The 22937-nt window shown below is 37.3% G+C and overlaps 3 protein-coding genes across 7 annotated transcripts; 1 reads left to right on the top strand and 2 right to left on the bottom strand.

Moving 5' to 3' along the window:
* Nucleotides 1-2808: 2808 nt before the first annotated feature.
* LOC113694261 (uncharacterized) lies at nt 2809-4050 on the top strand. The gene has a single exon (XM_027213160.2). The coding sequence runs from the start codon at nt 2946-2948 to the stop codon at nt 3798-3800; it is 855 nt and encodes a 284-aa protein (XP_027068961.1). The 5' UTR covers nt 2809-2945; the 3' UTR covers nt 3801-4050.
* A 4331-nt stretch (nt 4051-8381) lies between these two features.
* Nucleotides 8382-15232, bottom strand: LOC113693684 (alpha carbonic anhydrase 1, chloroplastic-like). Of its 4 annotated transcripts, none has more exons than XM_027212284.2 (6): nt 10753-14206; nt 10124-10341; nt 9809-9915; nt 9308-9410; nt 8849-9031; nt 8382-8724 (listed from the first exon to the last, which is right to left on the bottom strand). In XM_027212284.2, exons 1-6 carry the CDS (start codon nt 10844-10846, stop codon nt 8599-8601), a joined length of 831 nt encoding a protein of 276 aa, XP_027068085.1. In that variant the 5' UTR covers nt 10847-14206; the 3' UTR covers nt 8382-8598. The 4 variants fall into 4 exon arrangements, 3 of the variants coding, with proteins under 3 accessions (XP_027068085.1, XP_071908432.1, XP_027068088.1); XR_003449122.2 differs by lacking the exon at nt 8382-8724 and adding an exon at nt 9121-9225 and having other exon boundaries at nt 8894-9031; nt 10753-15232; XM_072052331.1 differs by lacking the exon at nt 8382-8724 and having other exon boundaries at nt 8888-9031; nt 9121-9410; nt 10753-15232.
* Nucleotides 15233-15341: 109 nt separating this feature from the next.
* LOC113697389 (uncharacterized) lies at nt 15342-21067 on the bottom strand. 2 transcript variants are annotated; one of them, XM_027216984.2, is made up of 13 exons: nt 20651-21067; nt 19410-19474; nt 19253-19325; nt 18990-19008; nt 18441-18560; nt 17899-17968; nt 17463-17506; nt 17336-17377; nt 17083-17142; nt 16860-16927; nt 16010-16067; nt 15813-15930; nt 15342-15718 (listed from the first exon to the last, which is right to left on the bottom strand). In XM_027216984.2, the coding sequence occupies exons 1-12, from the start codon at nt 20959-20961 to the stop codon at nt 15841-15843; spliced, it is 1020 nt and encodes a 339-aa protein (XP_027072785.2). In that variant the 5' UTR covers nt 20962-21067; the 3' UTR covers nt 15342-15718; nt 15813-15840. The 2 variants fall into 2 exon arrangements, with proteins under 2 accessions (XP_027072785.2, XP_027072786.2); XM_027216985.2 differs by having other exon boundaries at nt 15342-15726; nt 20651-21066.
* Between the last annotated feature and the right edge of the window lie 1870 nt (nt 21068-22937).

The raw sequence follows: 22937 nt of genomic DNA, 5'->3' as shown, positions 1-22937 counted from the left end.
CAGACGGTTTCATTCTTTGAAGGAATTTTCTCTTTGATTTGGAAAAAGAAAGATAAGAGGAAGGGAATAAGTATTGAGGAACTTCATCTAATAATTAAGATGTTACTTTTGAAAGATAGAACTGTTTAATAACTAATAAGTTGTTGATGAGGGTTTTATTTAGTGCCTAATCTAGTGTTGAAGCTCCAAGAAGACAAAAAAAACTGCAAGAATATCACCGCCTCTGGTCTTCGAGCTCAAATCTTCCCTTGTCTTCTTAAATGAATTTGTACATAAGCGGCTGCAAGGACCCGTATGGATTGGTGCATTTACTCCATGTCTTCTTGCCCTTCGTTATCGTCTTCTTTTGCTCATTCTCCATACTACTCCACTATTATTCCCCATCCGCCTTCATCATAGAAGATGACTGTTTATTGATTTATCTTTCAAGGCACAGCCTGTGAAGTTTAGTTGATTATTACACAAACCATCAAAATTCCCAATCAAGATACAAAAAGTCCAACCAAGAAAGCAAAAGGTAAGGAGGGAAGATAAACAAGTGGTGGGTAGAAGTCAAAACGGGTACAATTAGGTAGAGCGCATACAACAAACGGATTGACAATGTTGACTCTTTTTACATACGAGTTTCAACCAATTAAAACAACTGATCACGAAAGAATTTACCAAAATCTCATGAGCCCATCATCCATCATTCATAAGGTGTCCGTTTCAGGATGTTGTATCAGCCTGTCAGCTATGGATTATGCTCGGCCGCAATCAATGAATGGAGCATGATTAAGAAACTTGTCTGGACGGTACACATCTTAGGATCAGATTAACTTTAATTCAGACATGCATGATTGAATAAGTTTACCGCCAGTGCGATATCTCAGGCAGTGATTATTATGTTACATAATAATTCTTAGATTCGGTTGCGCGGTAGACAATTTACTGTGCTAGGTAATTCAGATAAATGCATTATCCTGCAATTTTTGTTTTCAAGTATTGTGCATATTGCATGTTTGTTTCTTATGTAAACAGTTAGATCTTTTATACACTGATTAAACAAATTCATTTTCTACAGTTACAAGCGAGCTTCGTTTATGTTGCATAATGTTTACCAGAACTCTCTCTGTTTTTGTTTTTTTTTTTTAATTTGGCAAATGTTATAAATAGGGTTGCTCGATTTTTGTAACCAAAAAAAAAAAAAAAAAGGGTAAGAAAAGAAGTCTATAGTAATCAAAACATTTATCTCACACGTTGTGTAGCACTAAAATGTTTTGGTGTTACTCATCTGAAATTAAAAATCTAATCTCGCAAGTCACGAGGTAGCCAGGAGGGGTAACCTCCCTGCAAGCAGAAGCAGAAACATCACCAAAATGGATAGTTTTTTTTTTTTTAAAAAAAAACTAAAATAGATGGTTTTGGGCTAAATTTGATAGATTGAGTCGTACAAAATTTTTTTCACATAGAAAATTTTCTATTTACAGATCTTTCGAATAAGTAAACACGATTGGGGGAGTGGGGAGAGAGATGGGGTTAGGTGGTATGATTAGAATTGTCAATTGAGCCATGTGAGTTGAGCTTTAACAAAACTAGATTGGGCTCATCTAGTTAGTAGAACACATGGGTTTCGAATCATGAGTTTCGAGTTAATACGTGTGAAATTCATATTTGGCTCATAATATATTCGGATTTTGAAACTAATTCGGGTTTAACCCAAACTCACTTACTATTCTTTAACTTTCTTGATATATACTTACTATAACCATTAAATAGTAAAGTAAATTTGCAATCTAAAATATTAAAACTACACATAAATTAATAAAAAGTTCATTAAAAATACATAAACCAATACTAATAGGGCTTTTAGTTTCTGATGATCGTGTGTTATATACTAATAATAATAGTCATTAGTCAATAATCACTACCAAGTATTTCTCTTTAACTATATTTATTCAATGAATTTAAGTCTCTTCCAAACCGATACTAATTGTTAATAGTCTAATCATACATTACATGTTTAGAAATAATACACTCGTAGTTATATACATTAGGGTGTGTGCATATATATATATAGTTACGTATAAAAAATATATAATAAAGAGTCGGGTTTTAATTGGATTGAGCCTACACATGCCCATATATATTCTACTCCCTTTTTAATCGTACCTAAAAAATAAGCCGAAACCTTGCTCGGCTTAGAATTACAATAGACTCTATCCCTTTTGTTTTCAGGGTCCCTATTGACAACCGGAGATGGAGAACAGGAGAGTAAGTGTGACGTGTCTCAAACTTCCCACTTACATTTAAATAAAAATGATTAAACTTCATATTATTCATTCTTCAGTATTGGTGGCGTGTAGATATCTTTAGCCTGGGGAAGAATGGAAGTTGGAAAAGTAAGAAGTTCAAAGTAAAAAAGAGCACCTTGGAATATATAATATTATAATCACATATATTACCAGTCTCAGAAAAGGAAATCAATTTTGGAAAACTAGCTTTAGTATACTTTTGACGAAAAGTTGAATTTTTAGTTTGAAAAAGAATAAAAAAAGAGGAAAGTTTAGTAGAATCAATTGGGTTCTCATCTTTTCTTGGTACGTTTCTAGAGGAAGGCAGCTCATGTGTTTCGAGTTTCGTGCCTATGCCTACGGACAAAAAACGCAAAACCCCCCACGGCCCACACGGCACCACCACCGATCAGCTGGCTGGCTCAACCTCCCTCCAGGAAAAGTACTAGTAGTAATCTTTTCCTCATTTTTTTTTTAAATATAAAAATTCACCATCCTATTTTACAATTTTTAAATAAATTACTATAAATATTTCCTGCCGTGGGTTGGACTCCTACTCCAACTCCTTCGTCGCTTTGAAATTCTTGCATTCCCACCCAGCGCCAGCCTCCTCCTCAAATATCTCTCTTCCCTTTCTCTCTCTGGACTCTCTTTCTTTTAATTATACAGAGAATGCCTCAGGTTGATTTAGAAACACTAGTTTCGGCCTGCGCAGGCGGAGGAACCGAACGCAAAATCACTTGCGAAACACTCGCCGACGACTTACCCGAGAATGATGATGTAGCTGTCCGCGATGCTGACGTTCCACCGGACTTTCCGCCGGAGTCGTTCTGGCTGTCGAAGGACGCCGAACTCGACTGGTTTGATCGAAACGCTTTCTTTGAGCGGAAAGAGTCCACCAAAGGGTTCTCAAATTTCGCTTACTTGAATCAGAACCCGAATTCCAACTCCAATTCACAGCGGTTTTCAGTGAAAGTCAGGAAGACTTCCCTATTGGGGTTGCCCAAGACTCAGAAGGCTAACTATATCGAAACTGCTAAACGAAGGAATAATAAACCCGCAAATGTAAAGTTGTTCCCGAAACCCTCTTCGTCGGTCGGAAAAGCCCCCGTCTCGGGAGTGGAACCGTCGTCGCCCAAGGTTTCCTGTATAGGAAGAGTGCGATCGAAGCGCGGTCGCCGGAGATCATCGGGTAAGCAAGAAATGTCGCTCGACAAGTCGAGATCGCTTGGGGATAAGCGGAAAAAGGGGTTCTATTCTCGGGTTTTGTCCATATTTAAATCCAGAAGTCATGACAGAAAACCGTTTCGACCGGAGGAGTCGACCGTGGAGGAGACGCCAAGGACGAGCGTGACTGTAAGAATGCCCGAGTTTCCGGCTGGTGTCGAACCCGCATCCGAACCGCCCGGTTTGGGAGGGCTGAAGAAGTTTGCGTCCGGTCGGAGATCGGAGTCGTGGAGCACTGAGGATTTCGACGTGGCACTTTCTAATTCGCCGGAGGCAGACGGTCCCGCGAAAAGAAGTTGATTGATTGATAGAAGTCGTGACAAAACCGCGGGCATGGAAATTGTATGTGAGCGTTGAAATTTTGGGGTTGTGATGACGTGGCAGTGAAGAATGGCCGAACCTCGTTGAATTCGAGGTAGATCAAGGCAGTTGATCTTGCCTTTTTTTGCCCTTTTCTCTTTCTTTTTTTTTTTTTGAATTGGGTTTTGCTTCACTTGTAAATATGCGTGATTTACTGCAAAGCCTGTAAATGCAAACATTTTGTGGATCACACCCCCACCTATCTAGACTATAGTATCTGGTTAATCTATTTTTCTCTTTTTCTTCTCCATATAATCTTTGGGAATTGATTGTAGAATTTTGTATTGTGGTCCTTTGAATTGGTTGAATATATTTTTTTTTTCTCAAAAACTTGTGTGCGAGAATTTGTTTTTGTTCAACTGAGGTATTATTTGCGCCCGCGCGTACATACATACATATATATAAACGTGAGTGGAACAATTCAATTTTATTGGAGAACAAAACAGTTTATATGAGTAAGTTTTATATTTATTTTTCCCAATTCAACTGCAAGTACTGGTGCAATAATCATATGATTTGTGCATTTTTTGGTTAGAGTGACTGTGATCACATTCATACCAATTTTTTTTTTTTTGGGTGAAAATAGGGATTAATAAACATTCTCTGTCATGAGAACATTAATCACATGTTATGCTTCCACGTCCCGCGCTGTAGTTCAATGACACTCTGTCTACTGACTCCATAGACATTAATATTATTATTGTATAACATATCTCAAGTACAATGATCAAAAATAAAGGAAGAGCACAATTTGATTGTTTAAGGAAATTTGGCACCAAAGCTTCGATCGAGGATTAGTTCATCAGTTTTGTAACCACATGATTGTAAATCTTATTTTGAGCCTTGCTCAAGTTGTATAGTTATCCTTCTTATTAATAAACTAGTTTTGTATCCGTTCGTTGAACGGGAATCGTCGAAAAATAATAAACTATTTAGTTAATTTTATAAAAATGTTAATATAAAATATAAATTTAATGTATAATCTATTATAACTTGTCTTGAGTATATTACTATGTGCTCAAATAGAAATTTATATTTGACCGTACGGTCAAATACATATAGTTAATTGGATTCAATTAACTTTTTCTTGTCCATAAATTTCGTGCTATGCACTATATCTTGATAACGCACTTAATAATAAAATTTATTAAGAATCCTATTTCCAATATCAGATATTGACTTCTGTTATTAATGGTTCCTTTTGAAATTAGTTACTTTTCTACCTCTTGTAATGATAACAATTCTTATTTACTTCGGTTCCCTATGCAGTACAAAAATTATTGACATGAATTTGAAAATATATCTAATAGAGATATTTATGTCTCTTTTATTTATATCGCATTACTTTCTAGTTCCTTTTTTGGGTAGGAAATAAGAATTGTTATAGGAAATAAGAATTGATATACATCCAAACAAAAAAGGAGCAAGTCATGTAGGAAATTATTTTCCAGTTCCTTTTTTGGGTAGGAAATAAGAATCATATTATATTAAGATTTCTTATAGAAAATAAGAATTGATATACATCCAAACAAAAAAGGAGCAAGCCACATAGGAAACTACTTGCCGTCTCGTTAAGCCACGTAGGAAAAAGAAAACATGAACGGATAAGAATGAGAATACGACTTTATTATATATATATATATATATATATATGATTTCTATCGATTCAAAAAAAGATAATAATAACGTAAGTGCGATAAATTTGGTTCTTTGGAGCAAGAAAAGTAGAATATATTTTGACTAACAAATCTGCACCATTTTTTCATCAAGGGTCTGCGTTGAATTGTTTTAAACATTCAGCTTTACAGGTAGAAACGTTAGTTACATGATATTGACTCGATTTAATTTAACTGAGTTGAATTTCAGCTTAGCTAGTAGGAGCGTATTTATTATTCGAGTAATTATGAGTTCTGTAGTTCTATCTGATTCAAATTAATTGATAAAAAAACATTCAGTCATTATGAAGCTTTTAATTCGACTCGCAAGTCATTCACCTTCTTCCCTTGACCTGAAAATGGCGTTGAGTTGAATGAAACACAGAGGGTGGACCAGTCCCACTTGAAAAGGTTTCGTAAAGTAGTTTTCTACCCCCTTTTTTTTTTTTTGTTGGGCCCGCGGGGGAGGGGGGGCGGGTTTACATTGTTGGTGGTCATTCTGTTTATGCGGGCCGCAATTACACATTTCCTCACACGTCACAAGGTGTCAAACGCTTTGATTTTGCAGCTCGCGAATTGTGATAATCATCTTTCATGTTTATTCTTGTTTTTGGTTTCGACATTCATTTGATTTCAGCGAGGAAGCGGATCCCATTTTTTCCCCAAAATTATCATCATAAATTTGAATAAAGCCAAGTGTCGTTCTTAAGTAGGTTCCGGAATACTTAGGATAAGATCTACCATTTAGCAAGGAACGACGTTAGAACTTTGATCACGGCTTGCACAAAGGCGGACTTTTCTTGTTTTTGTCGTCCAGCAAGACGAGGAGTGTTCTTGTTGCCTCAGGAACCAGCCATCAAGATTGAACCTTTTGGTGGATTACATATACCGGTGCTGAAAGTACATGCGATACGTGTACAATTTAGAAATATTTTATTTTACATAAAATTTTCATTATTAAAGCAAATTATGGTACTTAAACCTTTTTTTCCCCATGAAATGATGGAACTTTAGTAGTTATAATGTATAGATACATTTATTTGGTCAAGATATGTTCAGATAGATAGTTATGGTTACTAGTAATTCATGTTTGGTAGTAAAGCAATGAATGATTTTTATAAACATAAATTTGCAAGTACATAAAATTATTTATCCAACCATCCTCTCTTTCTTTATATATAGTATAAATATAACAAAGTAACAAGACAAACATCAAAATGGGGCTTTGGTTGGTATTTTTCCAGCCCTAAATGAGAAGATCAGCATTGGCAATGGCACCTTTGGAATTATTTGGAGATTTTCCACCAAGTCCTAGAACGACTTTCCTCCTTCTCCAAGTTAGGGTGGAGATGGCATCAAATTCTATTGTTAGGTTTTTTTTTTTTGTATAAACAAACACTTGGGTAAACCCGATTTACGTAGATCTAATGATTCAAAATTTGCCATATCATTTCACCAATCTAAGTATTAAAGATGCGACAAAATTTGGACCATTAGGTCTTGCAGACCTAATGATCTACCCAAGGTTTGCCTTCCGTATAAGCATGGGACAATTAGGGTTGCAAAATCGAGTTCGAGTAGGCCAATTTGAAATCGAGCTCGAGTTTGAACTCAAAAATATTAATTTCGTTAAACCTCGAGTATATATAAATATTATTTTTAATCATAAAATTACATATATATCCATAATATTTTATTAGTTAATAAGAAAAAAAATTATTTATTTATTTTTTAAAAATAAATAATTATTTTTTATTTTTTCGAATTCGAACTCGAGCCCAAGCTTTAAAGTGGTAACTCGTCGAGCTCGAGTTTGATAAAACTAAGTTAAGGTTCAACTCAATTAAACCAAAGTTCGACTCGACTTAACAATTCGTTTTCAACCCTAGATACGATAGAACTACACAGTGCCCATCCCAAGTCCTGATATATGTCCATAAATAGGATTTTGCTTATGAAGGCTTGCCTTCTTTCTTGATTTTCTGCCTCGGGAATAAGGATTATCCACATTTATCAAATAAATTATTTTTGAATATTTATATTATATATAAAGGGAGAATGGCATAAATTTTTTTTTTTCATTTTAAAAATTTTCAACTTTACTCTAACATTCGCTTAATTATTCCTTTACCATCTGATTACATATTACGCATATTGCCAACCAATGTAATTACAACTAATTTTTACCCATAGCCACCCACAAACATTATAACCACCAAGTGAATTATAATACATAGGATCAATTTGACTAAAGATAAAATTATAGAATTGTCAACATATTTAAACAGTCCATTTTTCTACCTTTTCAACTGAAATATTTGCCACAAAAACTAAATAAAATATTCTCAAATGGATAATATGCCTATTGTTTTCATTGAGGGGGAGAAGTGTCATTACGCACCACTTTCCCGGGGACAGAGAGAGAAGGAGGGGGGGGGGGGAGTGTCATTAGCCCTTGTATCTTATAAGTACCGAAGAAAAGGAAGTCCAATCATTCTGAAATCTAGACCAGCAGTTGTGAGAGTTGAGACAGGCCAACCACTCAAAAGCTATAAACTTTTAAATTATGTATGCTACTTACCCTTTATCTTGACTCCTTTCATCAGTTCATACGCTGAATTAGTATCTGGTTGATCCATTTGCATTCACTAAAAGATAATTGGTTTCGTTTAGCATAATTAGGCACTTGATTCTTGAAAAACAAAGGAAAAAAAACAAAAAAAGCAAAAGTAGGCCCCTGAATACTTGTAGAACCGTAATTAGAGAGAAGTAATACTAGAAAACGTGGTATTTCAGAGTTTTCCGTAATGAAATGGTGGACAAAGTCATCATGCGCAAAAGGAATCATTCATTATAAACACGCACGTGCTTAAACTTCTCTATTTATTAGTGAAATTCTTTAGAACTCTTGCTCTCTGCACCTCAAGCCTTTGCAATTTCTCAACAAAATCTCATCACAACAGTATAGTAAAACCTCTTGCTTTCCTCACCAACATATATATATGTGCTGAAAACCTTGCAAGGCACTCAGCAAGTTTCATTTAATGAGGCCAGTTAAAATGGATTCAAATTCTAGACTGGGATCACCTCTCTTCATATAGCTCAACTAGTCGTCCATTGAGTGGTTGCACTGGCCTTGAATTGTTCTTGTACGCCCATCCTAATGGAGCTTTGAGAGCTTGAACTTGCTCTGGTGATATTGATCTCACCTGTTTGTTATCAGGACGATTCAAATATAAAGTCTTTAGCTAGAATTTTTGCCATTTCATTTGTGCAAGTACATTTATCATGTATGCCCGTGGCCTAAATTAGTGGAATAAGTTCCTTTCATACCTTGCCAAGGATGTACCAGGCTACAGTCTGGTTGCAAGGAGGAGTAGTGAGAGAACCAGAATACCTATAATACTTGCGGGCATTTTTTCTGAGTTGATGCATGTTGAAGGTCCCTAGCGCAACCTGACCTCCCTCTTTAACTCCGGACATGTCTATGCCCAGTTGATACAATTTATTCTGCACCTGTGACCATGATGATGCATACGAACTTTCAGAGTTGAAATTTGATTTGGAAATGCGAATGTTAATTTACTACTGAAAGTTCTATTCACCGAATTGCTGCTGCCTCCAAGCTACCACAACAAAAACAGATTTAGCACTTGGAAATATATTAAAAGGACCTTGTTTGCTGGTTAACCTTGCAATAAGAGGGACACCTACATCAATTAACAAGTTCAATTTTTCTGAGTACACCATGTTTGGTAAGTGCACAAGTCTATCATAGATTAGTTTGATTACCTTAGCAATTAGCGGATCAGGATGTCCAAGATGGTAGAGGATACCTATGACTGCAATGCAGCCATCATCAGCAATGTGAACAAGGTGAAGTTCAGCATCGTATCTGTCATGATGATGATCAGATGCATTTGGTAAGTTATTAGTAGTACCTGGAAGAGTTGACTTGAAAAGCAAATAACAGAAGGCAAAACACAGTAAAATAACCCTTCAACAGTCTAAGGGGAAATAGAAGTACTAATTCCTGAAACCTACTCATTCCCCGCTCAGTCAAGTAATGCGGTGTAGAGTTAAACAGCACACAACAGAAAATTCTATTCTTCCATATCTGTTTGATCGCTTTGAGTTTTGAAGTGATGCAAATTCCTGTGTAATTGACATGCCCACATTGATTTAAATAGCAAGCCCTTTTCCCTAATTATTTTTCAGTGTAGAGTAACTAATCTGAAATGCTTGAGGGTAGTTATGCGGTGAGAGAGAGAGAGAGAGGGAAAGAAAGCATACTGAACTCCATCAATTCTGTGCTCAGAAGGAGAATGCCAATGCAGCTGACTGAATATGTAAGCCTTGCCATCTGAAATCAGTAAGTTTGTATTTTTACCGCATCGCAGCTGCAAGTCAGAAGATTTAACATTTCAGGAAGCAACGTTTAGACTTGGGAAGAAAGGCAGTTAAGCATAATCAGAGACAAAGAAATAGTGCTGGCAAATCATTGGCAGGCATATAATAAGATTTTCAAGTGTTGTAAACATAAAAAAACAATCCACATCAATGCATTAGACGAAGGAAAATATACAGAAACACGAAGAACATACTGACCTCAATGTTGAAACCATTGTTGACGAAGGTAGCATTGATGTAACTATATTCTCTGGTCAGCGGTTTCAATTTCTTGTTCAGAACAACCTTTCCCTTTGGAATGTCGATTGGCGACTGTGATTTACCTGTTGAGCACTCTGAGAAGCCGGGCTTCAAGCTTCCCCATTTGCTGGGGCCCGTGGCGCCCATGTAACTGAATGGGATCTGTACAATAGCCTCTGCACAGAACCATAACATAAACGTGTTGAAAACTGTTCCCCTGTTGAGTATAAGAGCACTACTAAATTCACCAAGAGTAAGAATGATACTGTAACTGCATTCTTTCTTTCCCCAACTGATGTATACAAGATTTTTCCACTTAACGGAACGGAAACAGATGGCTGTTGTCCTCTGCAAGAGCTAGCTGTAGTGCTAAAAGAATAATACTAGCAATTTGTATGCAGTTGAAAGTTACTTTCAACCTGTTTTTGCGAAAGCTTTTATTACCAGAATTTCTTTGAAAACAAACGAAGTTTGGTTATGACATGATAGTTGCAGATACGTATTGAAGAAATGCATTTACATATCTTTGGGAAAAGAAAAGAAAAGAATACATTTACACTAGAGGATGATACTGGGATCATATGTACCTTCTCCGAAGATAGGAGAAGCATGGATGATGATCAAGACTGTGGTTGCAAGCACGAAAATGGCGAACCCAGCAGGCATTGTTGCCGCTGCCATATTCCAGAAAACTTTTTTCCTTTGATTATACAGATAAACCTGGAAAATGTTTATGCAGAGAACCAGAAAAGTAACTCTAGTAGCTTATCATAATCCACATGGTAGACACTCAAAAACGAGGATAACATATATAGCGAGCCCCGGGCCGAGCCCAACAAGTGCTTGTCCAAGTTCTTGAAGCACCTATTGACTTTTTGATGTTGTCCCGTTATGAAAGCTATCCGACCCCATCTTGAAGCACCTATTGACTTTATTATGTTGTCTTACTATGTGCTTCACCTATTGACGTTTATACTTGTGTATATATATCCAGCTTTACAGAAGCATTTCTGCTAGCTTTCTTTAATATCCAAGGAGAAATTTTCAAATAAGAATGACCTGGATTAGGCGAAAATCAAACCAAGTGTGCAATCATAACAGATATAAAATAGCAAAGAAGAGACCAAATCAAAAAAGAAAGGATATTTAGGAAATTGACATGACGGATAAGTGTATCCTAATTTACATAATTCACGCATGATCCATATTCTGAGGTCATGATGCATGGATTGTCCTCTGGATTCATTGTTGATGTGTTTTTGACTTAGTTTAATTTTGAATGTTGTTTGAAGTAACCATCAATTTGCTTCTTATCTCCATATAATTATTGGCCGACATTTCAAACACCAAGGAACTTGAAGAATGTAAAAGATTATGGCCATATTCTCAAATGATTTTAGAAAGCTATTTTGTTGACTGACTTTAAAAACTTAAATTTTAAATTTTTTGGGTCCAAAAAAGCTGGAAATCAGAAGTAGGTCTTGAGGTGCTTTTGAATTCTGATTATGGCCTACTTTTTCATCCGGAGAAAATGGGTTTATGGGACACAGAGAGGAGGAGGAGGAGGAGGAGGAATGTGATGGGCGTAAAATGGGAAACGGAAAATAGAGTAGCCATTTTTGCGTGCTCCACCAGTTAGTTTTAGTTGACGGGATGAGAGATGGGAGGGGTGAAGAGTGGGGAGTGTGAGGGATAGCGTAGCGTTGATACTTTTTTTTTTTTTTTTTTTGTTTCGGAGTGGATATTCGGGCTTTTAGCCCGACTAATCTCACTTCGGTCCAAAAGAGGAGGTCTCACTCCATTCCGAGCACGGTCCATTCCGAGCACGGTAACAAGAGGGTCCGAATCCTAATTGCCCAAATAAATCTACCATACCCTAAAGAGAGGAGCTGACCGCTCGAGCTTACGTGGTTGCCCAGTAAGTCTACCATACCTTAGCATAGCGTTGATTTTTTTTTTTTTTTTCTTTTGAAGCCCAAAGAGCATACGTCAATTTTTACAAACCTAAACCCCCGGTATCCTTTGAGGTCCCACAGAAAATTTATAACTATCAATTCAAACCCTCCCAACCCCGATGTGGGATACATCAAAGGGGACGACACCCCAAACCTCCACAACGAGAAGTGAGAAAGTGAGTGACAGAGAAGTGAGAATGGGAAGACTGACAGAAGAGAGAGGGATGACGTGGTGCTGCATGGGACTTGTTACCACTATTTACTAGTACTATATGATGTTGTGGGGTATCAGAGATGTTGTGTCCGACTCTAATCCGGTCCACGCTAATCTAAACGCCTACAGGCCTTCCTAACACCAGTACCTTTTTTTCTTTTTTGGGTTACATGGTAACATGGGATATAGATATATATATTTTTTCAATAAGGTTATTTCAACTTTTCGACCAAACTAATCTCCTAAACCTATGTAAAATCTTGCCCTAAGGATACACGGCGGCGAAGTAGCACGCACACAGCTAAGTAACATGGGATATATACAAGTTACTTACTACTCAAGTATTTGTCATTTTCTGGGGGACTGAACATCTTCACAGATGAAATGCGTACAAGTATATTAGAGGTAAGATTGCAATTTCTTTTTCATTGACATCATAGATTAGATTAGATGAAATTTGTAACTAATGGCACTTTTCCAATAGAGAGTAAGGCAAGGAAAGGAAGGTGTGGCTTACTCTTATTCTATTAGGCTTAGGCCTATCGGGAGTGAAGAAGGAGAGCAGACCTCTTATTTCTGAAATTTCTTTATTTCTCTTTCCAATCCGATCTGTCTGTAAATAATTACCTGTCTTTGTCGACGTCTTGCCTATGGGAGCAAAGATGAATTATGTTGGTTGATAGACGTCGTTAATTATCATCGCACGCCATTGCAGTTGACAACAGGTCAACGTCTATGCTTAGCCATCGCGGTTCATGATGCAGCCTGCAGCAGAGCCCAGCGCCGGATTTTATTGCGACAGAGAAGGGTTATGGCATCATCAATGCAATGCACCACACTTTTCAACAAGAGCCACTTCCAATCATCAACAGTTCGGCCGTTCTACCACAGCCTGTAACTGCACATTGAGCCCGAAGGTCAATTGCCAACGGCGATTAGGAAGCGTAAATCAGCCGGGGGTACGTTTGGATTGAATTCCAGCTTCACTACCATTTCTCCTTGTACTAGATTAATTACCACCTTACAAGACAACATCATAGGGAATCTCGCCATTGAGAAGATGTTATCATAACGATAGAACTTGTTTTGTCGTGCTTCTCTTCAGATTCTCATGGCACAATAGAAAGGCCTAACAAGGAGGAGGAGGAGCAGCAGCAATCTGTTGCCACTTTCGCAGAAGCCATCGTGACCGCATAGATTGTCGAAAGCCCACAGTAGCAGAATCTAATCTATTATTCACACCATACAACATGCCGATACTTTCAAAAAGTAGTGGAGCAAGTGCCATGATCGAAGTACCATTCCTTTTTACCCAAAAAGAAACTAACAAAATTATGCAAAATCCCACCAAAGTATTCAGTTGAAGTTTGAAGGGCCGCACAAAGCATCCTCACCCAATAAGATTATCGAGTCGCAATATCATGGTACCCATTTCCATTCTCAGATTAAGATCATCGCAAACAAATGGCGGAATGGAACAGGGGCGCTTCCTAGTTCTTTCCTTATCTCAAACCACCACTCCCAGGAAGATCACCAAAATGGGAAGGCCAAACAATGAAAAACATCAAGGGCCGCCACCACCACAGCCACAAGATAATGGATAGTGTAGCATGTGACGTTCAAGATTATTTTATGGAGGGGTCAAGATTCTTCAAAGGTTCTCCCAATCAGCAAGAGTAAGAGTGCAAATGAGTTCGAACTCAATTCTATGACTCGCGACCTTCTTCGGTCATAGCTTGAGCTCTGGCTTGCGTTGACCGAGTTCGAAGAACTCGAACTGCTTGACAAGCTTGTGCTTAGGTCTAAGATGTGAAGCTTCAAAGTTCATCAAGCTTAATCGAACTCAATCGAACTTCACACACACACACATATGAGTGTGAAATGTTTATCTTATCCCTTACTCGATTGGGCTCGATTTGATCAAGATCGAACTCAAGTAAGGCATAATAAAATCGAACTCGAACTCCAGCTCAACTTTCACTTGCTCAACAAGTTCAGGCCCAAGCTTTTTAACTCAAGCCGAGTTCAAGTAGTATCAATTGCACTCCTAAGCAAGAGACAGACAACCTCAAAATTTTTAAGTATATCCATGCATAAAAGTCAGACTCCTGTAGCATCATAGTACGGTACATTTCTGGACCAGAAGGATATGCAAAAAGCAAACTGCCTCACTAGAAGTGTAGAAAATGGCCTTTTGACAACGATTTCAAGAAAGTAATTGCCTTCTACTGCCACGTCGTTTTCAGAATCTCCAAAAGGTATTTCACCATTTAAAAAGATGAGAAGTTTGTGGGTGGGAGATGGCCTTTAAGAATCGTGAGAGAATTGAAGAACATGCTATTGCTATCCATACTTTTAAACTTCCACATAAAATGGCTAGAATGAAAAGCTCTTCAATGACTACAATGGGCAGAGTAGGAGAGGGAGGTGGGACTAGGAGAGAGAAGGAGAGGCGGGGGGTGGGGAGAGAGAGATTCTCAAGAATTTAAGTTGAATGGATTCTTGAAAAACGAACTCTGAAAAGAAGATACCTACTAGACAGCTTCATACAGATAGCAACGAGAAGGTTACAACATCAGCACCAACCAATAGTTTACATCAAACCCTGCTCAAAAGAAATACCGGTTACATTGTCTAGAAGGAAAAGACCTTTTCTAAGCCGTTACATGATATGTGGGCCTCTGTAAATGGTTTGGATGTAATCCCTAATAAGGAATAAATGAAAAGAATAACGAACAAAAAGTAATTAAAACACCAGAAATGAATAGAATCTTTTCTGCCCTTATCCTTGTGATAACAGAAAAGATTATTCATTTGACAACTAAATTCAAGTCCTCGGATCAGGCCAGGCTATTTGAGAAACCCCATAAAACCCAACCAACATGAGAGAAGGGAGAGAAGGCAGGGGAGAGGAAGTTTATTCTTGTCAGATTTTTTTCCTCATTGTCAAGGAGAGAAGATTTTTCCTAATAAAGTAAAAGCAACATTGGACACTTGAACCATAAGCTTGAAAATCTCTAAACAGTGCAAAGATACAATTTCCATATATGTTAGCTAACAACATAATAGTGGCAATGAACCCTCTCTATGCCCATTTGCCATTTATACTACACAGTTTTGCACCTTTATCAGGGTAATCATCTTTAATCAAGTACATATTTATCCTACCTATTGTTTTTGTTTTCTTATGTTACATCATTGACCCCCAAAAACAAGGAGCAGTTTTTATGCTCGTTGTACTTCCAAAATGAACACGTATATACAGCATCAATAGATAGGACAAACCTCCAAGGAAGCACAAGAATATTGCTTAAGGCGTTTGTTCCCCTCAAACAATTCACTCTCAGCAACCTCCAATATTTCCTGCATGTCGATCTCCCAAAACTGCAGTGCTTCAAATATCAGCCACGCAAGAAAAGATTTAGACATAAGTATTTTAAAATTTAAGATATTTAAAGAAGCATCAGAAAAGAAAAACCTCAAAAGCAGTTGACTTTCTATTCTTCTCAAAGAGCATAAGTTGCCTTTAGGTATTCTACAATTTCAGCACTCTCAAACATTTGCACCCCAGTATTTGGATCTTCAAGGTAGGGAGCCTGCAAGCATGCAGCATGAGTGATCTTGCTTACAAACAATTGATAGATGGGACTAAATCAGGGTATCAAATATTATGACCTGAAAATGTCCTGCTTTCTCATACAGCACCTGTCGTTTTGGACTTCCACGGGCACAACTGCAGCATAAATCTTGTAATCAGGATTAGCAAGAAATTGTTCTGTTTCAGTACATCAAGTAGGTAATATGGAATCTAACTTAAGAACTAGAGAAATGGCTAAAGCAATCTAAAACTTTGAGTGAAATGCTTCACTCCCCCCCCCCCCCCCACCCAAAAAAAAGCACCACCCTCACCCCCTCTCCGCTTCTTAAATCCCACCTTCCCCTGCTAGGCCAAAAAAATTGAAAAAAAAAAGGTATAGCCTAAATACAATTAATGCTAATTAAAGAAGTAAAATGTGCATCACATTTTTTTTAAAAAAATTTTTTTGCAAGGGAGGGGCGGAATTTCAGAAATAGAAGGGGGGGTGGGGAAAGGAATTTGAATCTAGGACCTCTAATTCCTAGAGCCTCAACCTTAGCCACAGACCAAGGCCTCCTTGGCTAACTTTGGGCTTATTGGATCCTTTAACTTTTCAGCGTTCATGCTTTTAATCTACACATAAAAAAAAAAAAAAGAAACTTTAACCACATGAGATGAGAAGCAAAACAGTGTGATTGGATGTATGCTGCATTATAGCAACATATTCAGAGGTCATCTACATGGTTCCAAGCAAATCGAGCATACACGGCTTTCCAAGGCTCTCCATCATCTCCATGAGAATATATTTTATTGTCAATGAACCAGTCAATTTAATCAACCATATTAAGAACAATAATGTCTATTCTTGGAGTGATTTGTGATCAGCAATGAAGCTTTTCAAAATTATTTGTAATTGTGTTGATCATGAAAAACACGCAAGGACATTACCTACGAAGTATGTGAGGTAGCTCTAACTCCACAAGTATTTCTCGAACAACTTTACAAAATGGAGAAGCCTACAATAAAAGATGGATACATTAATACATTATGACATATCACGCTGACACATGGAAATAAAGGACCTAAATTTATAGGTGTCCACTAAGCATGACTTTTGCCTTATCCTCTCTAAGAAAGGTGTCATATATCCTTCAGGTCAGCAGATTCTCACCTCATACGCCCATATCTCAAGGGGCTTCAGTGGCATTTTTGATGGCGTATAGGAAGAACCCTGAAAATGTTACAAGAGAATCCATCAGTCTAAATAACAGCATAAATGAAGTGAAATGGGATGACAGACTTTTTGTTACATTCAACAGGGAATGCATGATTACATGGCAGACAAATACCCACACACACACACACACTCTCTCTCTCTCTCTCTCTCTCTCTCACATCTACAGAGAAAGAGTAGCATACCATACCTTACCCATGCGACCAATCATGGCAAAACCTTCAGTAAGAGTCTACAAAGAGAAACAGTCAGCAAGCAACACAAATTACTCCATGTCCTCTGCTAACTAGTGTAGTTAGGGCTTAAGAATTGCTTACTGTTAGTAGACCAAGAGACAACATAATAGGGACATTTCCATCACCTGCAATGAAACATATAAATACAGTCAATATAAAAGGTATACAAACTGGAAAGAGTAAAAGGGATGACGGGATAAAAAGTAGGTTAATTGTCTTGCAGAGACAGTTCTACACTTGCTAGACACAGTATGGAAGCCACAGAACAAAATCAAGTTTGAACTCCAAAAATCTTGTTGGGAAACTCTCTTTAAGCTCTAAAAAAAGGCATATACAAAGACTTTTTAGAGTTTTTAGAACAAAGGACTGTAAGAGCAGAATTCTAGAGTTTTTCAGAACAAAGGAATGTAAGAGCATCATTATCTATTACAAAAGTGAAAAACTTAGTAATATACCCAAAAAAAAAAAAGTGGAATACAAGAATAAATCGAGAATCAAACTTATCAAAATGGTGTACCATACTTCCCAACCAGGTACTTAATTATTTCATCCGACTCATACATAGCGACCCCAGTATTTGGATCAACCTGCATTTGAAGGAATAAGGAACAATTAACTTCCACGTGTCAAATTCTTCTTAACAGAAAACTAAAGAACACAGGAAAAAGGCAAAAGGCTCATGGATGTAGGCAGCAGAACTTGATAAGTAAGCACCATAGGTAACAAGATTTTACATGTACTTTGCCTTTCGCAACAAAGAGTATAAAGTTGAAAATTTCCAATTCTCAGCAGTCAGTTCAAGGATAAAGGACACATCCATCTAGAAGAACATATTTTGCCTAAATGAATCAATTGAAGTACAAATAACCATGAATTTACCATCATAAAAATGATATCCAAGTTTTATAAAGGTGAATTAGCATTAGTAGCTTAAATAAGTAAATGAAGTGTTATAAAGATAGTATGAGAATCTCTTCTGAAAAGAAACAAAAAACACGGGACTCTTCAGAATTTATTGAAACAATAGAAAGGAAAGGAAAAAGGAAATTCAAATCTAACCATGTAGGGGAACTGTCGTTTTCCACCCATTTCAACAACCTTGGGACGGAAATTTGGGCCATTCTTTGGACAAGGGTAGTATAGAACATCAAGATCCAGAATTGCGACAATTTCCCGTACCTGCCATATGTTTAAAATCATAGGCTAACATGTATGGAGAAAGAAATGCCCACATGACATGTACAATACCTATGGAATTGCTTATATGTTAGAACGTATGGTTGTTCAACCTCCCAAATGAAAACCAGAGACAAGTTTCATGCTAAACTATCAATTGCTCATTAAGCTGCCTAACACTACAAAGACTAACTGCAAAAAGGTTATGTCCATAGCACCAGATTTTTACTGAAAAATGAAATACAACATAGGTAAATGCCACACAAATCTAGATCTCATAAATGATCCAAAAAAGTGATCAAATGTCTAGTCCAAAGAGAATTTTTCTTCCCTGGGGAGCAAACAAATTTTGTACAACAAAAATTCGTGTTTGTATTATCACACTATTTTGCTGAAAAGAAAGAAGAATGAATCTCAAACAGAGGTGGTTACCTTTCGACAGAAGGGGCAGCTGGAACAAATTTCCATGCAGTCGATTGTCACGCACATTTGGAAGAGCAAAAAATGCATTAGTCTTGAAATATTCAGTTATTGAAGAATTGAAGAAAAAAGTTGTGGGTTAATCATTTGAGGCACTCAAAGAATTGCATACCTCTAACTGTAAAATAGTGAAATGGATGAGCGTGCTTGTGGGCTTTGTGTGTGTGTGTGTGTGTGTGTTGTACATCTGTATGCATATCTTTAAAACTAGATACCTTTCAAATTCATATATCTCAATGGGCCTTTCAGGGCGTGGACCTAACTTTGAAGTCTCTTTCACCTTGAAACCTGTTAACATAAGGTTGACCTTAACGCTTTCATTTTGAAAATAAAGAAAAACCCTGCAAAGTTCAGAAGGAACTTGATGACTACCAGCAATTTCAAGAGCATACTGGTTAGGTGGAATCTCATTCTTTGGCACAAAAGATGCCGAGTACCTGTCATTAAGCACGAACAAGCAAATGAGAACCTGAGATAGATGCACTTACATTTGAGGACACCCAGGATATTTGCAAATTTTTTTGGCGTCAAAGGCTATAAACAAACTGTGTCAATATAAGATGAAAATTTTCAGAAAACACCTAGCAGCTGGTCTGTCCAATATGATAGGAATTAGGTATGTAGACTAGAACTTACAATAGATTAGGTAAGGTAAAGAGTTCACCCATAGGATCATAAATCAACCCATTTAGGCCATAAATCAATCTAAACCATCCTTATCCCTTTTTGTACTCTTTTCTCTCCTTTGTCAGTATAAATTTCCTAGATATAGTTTATCATATGCAAGTTTAAGATCAGACGCAGTATCATGTTTTGAACTTGTTAAGTCGTATACTCACCGGACATCCAACTGCCAGTAATCAATTGCCAATTGACTTTATTTTCTTCAATTCTATCTGTTTTTCTTTATCTAAATTTCAGGCTCGATTTTATGGTAAACCACAATTATTGGTCAATTTCATAAAATTTTCTGTTTATGGTCTATGTCATATTAAAAGACTAGAGAAATCTCAGGAAATGTTATTTAGTCTCAGAAGTTCATTAGTTTAAGTTATATATGTAATTATGTATACAAAAAAAGAACGAAATGACAGGTTCACATAATCAACCTGCATTTACCGTACGTAACATTTTAATAGGCAAAGGCAAGGGCATGACCATAAACACTGCAGCAGACGCAATGAAACTACTAAAACGAGGGATGCCTGACGGTAAACAAGTCTGCTTCTCATAAAAAAAAAAAAAAAAATTCATAGGTTTCCTCTACTTGTGCTTCCTGCTGCAACATTACAAGGGCAAATAATCCCCATTAACTATGAGAAATTGCACGTCTGCAAAAGATGTCCTTGAGCTAACCACTAAACAAGAAGTAGTAAATTTGACTAAAGCAACCTATTGCGTAAAGTTATGCAGCTGGAATTCAACAAAATTTCCTGCCATTATGTCCTGAGAGTAAAGATCAAGGCACCAAAACCCACATCTAAACCCCAATCAAAATCTATCTTTAGCTAAAGGTCGAACACATGCGATATGCATGAAGCACAACAACATGAGGAGAAAAAAAACATATATCTATGGAAGGAATTGAAAAGGTTGTGATATGTAGCACTTACCCGGAAACAAAAACACCAGTACCAAGGCGAAAAATTAAGGCAAGGGAACCCCCTAGGATGTCCAAATTCTTATCGGGTCTCACAGAAAAGGGCTTCGGTTGCGGAGGCCTGAAATTCGGTGGCGGTGAAAATGAAGGCCCTGAACTTGTGGAGGGTTCTTCTTTGGTGCTCACAGAAGTGGATGCAGCAATAGGCGTTTCTGAAGATTGAGCAGATAATTTTACGTGAAAAGGTCTTTTGGTTGAAAATGTTTTGCTGCCTAAGAATGGCCCGAAAATTGGAGTTGTTGTAGAGCTGAGGATTCCGGCCATGTCTTTTTCTCCGGCACGAAGAGGAAGCCGAAAAAATCCGGAGCTGGAATAAGATGCTACTGAATCTTCTTGTGGCAAAGAATAGTTTGAACTCTTTTTTTTTTTTTTTTGAGGTAATCTGGTTGAACTTCGAAGGCGTGAAAATGGGAAATGTAGGATAAAGGCGTGGTCCCTTGGCTAGCAAGTCATCACGCATTCTCAAGATGGAGTTGCACCAGAAGGCCTAGTATGAGGAAGCGGATTGGGCCTATAGCCCAGAAAGAACGTGAATTGAATGGTGTGGCTTGGGCTATCACACAGTCTCAGAAAGTGGACTGTGACATTCACTTCACTTTTCAAGTACAACTTTAGTACTAGCTTTAATCCAGGTTTTGATTTAGCAGTAAAAAGAGTCTTTAGTCATGCAATGGTGTAGGATTCGGGAGTCATTCCTTCCTCCCGTTGATGTGTAATCAAATTACATTTTTCTCCTCAGAGGCTGTGTTGGTATAGCCAGATTGATTGAGTTGGTTATAATGGTTTAATAATTAACAGCGCTCATTGGATTGCAATTTGTCAATCAACAGTGATTATCGCCCTAGAGGAACTTCTCCTGCTGATCTAATTGGCATGTCGTCAGTGGATGGATTGGGGGTGCTTAAAACGGAATAAAGTTCGAAGTCCTCTCAATGCTTAATTTTCACTAAAAGAACGTACATGCTTTCGTAGTTTAAGACATTAATGCATAGTTAACATGTAACCATCAACTTAAATATCAGTAAAGATATGCTTGAAATTGTTTAGACTAGAACCCTCCCGACCACAATACCTGCCCTAGTCAGTCTGCAGTCTCGTTTGAACTGCTATTTTCAAGAGCTTTTATAAAATAAAAAAAAGTTGTCCTGTAATGATTTAATGTACGTGAGGCTTAAAAAAAAATCATATGGAAATGTGTGAACGAAAAACGTAAAAATTTTTATGCAAAAAAATTGCAATGCAAACAAAAATGTTACTACTTATTAACTTTGGTTTGGCAAACAAGTGCCTTCTCTAAGCATTCGTTTGAAATAGTTTTTGAGTGTCAACTTTTTTAGAATATTAAAAGTTAATTTGGGAAAGCGTCTGAATGAATGAATGTAAAGGAAGCAATAATAAATATGAGTAGGTGCATTGGTGTGATAAGTTAATTATAGACGTCTTAACAAGAGCTGTCGTTAGAAAACTCCTCCGTTAACGTTTAATGCAGCCCTTCTTTTTATTCTTTGTCCCCTTCTGGACCAATCATTGCATGTGTTAGATATCACTGTACACAAAAGGGTAGTAATTCTTGCAACCCTTAAATGGCACTGATTGATCAAAGATCAAAACGATTCCAGTAGTGTGCAACTAACATTGGCAAAGCACAAATTAAGCATCAAGAATCGGAGCTGTTTGACAAAAACGACGCTACTTACCAGGACAAAAACAAAGATTATGCATGTTGAAAAGCATCTTAAGTGTGTTAAGATTGGGGATAAAGAATTGTATGTGGGAACCCATTTTTTGTGGCCTTAAGCGGAAAAGAATAACAAAATTCTTGACTTGAGAATACGACCCATTGGCTTTAGTTTGAGTTAAGATTCCCAAGTTCCATTCCTCAGAATCTCAACTTTTTCCGGCTGCCCTCTGCATTTTTCCACAAGGAATAACATTCCGTGGTCATTTCTATCCTTTTTTGTGAATTTCCTTAGCCAATCTTATCACGTGTGGGGGTGGAGTGGGGTGGGCTGTTCAATAGACCTCAGCTCGAAATTTTATTATGATTGTCAATCAAGTGCTTCCATTAATGATTGACTAGTAGTAGTAACTCATAAAACTACGTACTGATTCTTAAAAAAAATGCTATGCTTTGCTTTGTGTTCCTTTCTTCCCTCGAGGGCTTCATCCTTTGCAGCAAAACTTCACATTAACACTGAGACCCCAAAATGGGCAAAAGGCAAAGTACACCAAGGAACAAC

Source organism: Coffea arabica, chromosome 6c, assembly GCF_036785885.1.
Source record: "Coffea arabica cultivar ET-39 chromosome 6c, Coffea Arabica ET-39 HiFi, whole genome shotgun sequence".
Lineage (NCBI taxonomy): Eukaryota > Viridiplantae > Streptophyta > Magnoliopsida > Gentianales > Rubiaceae > Coffea > Coffea arabica.
Note: the sequence above shows the minus strand (reverse complement) of the source record. Positions and strands in the feature narration are given on the sequence as shown.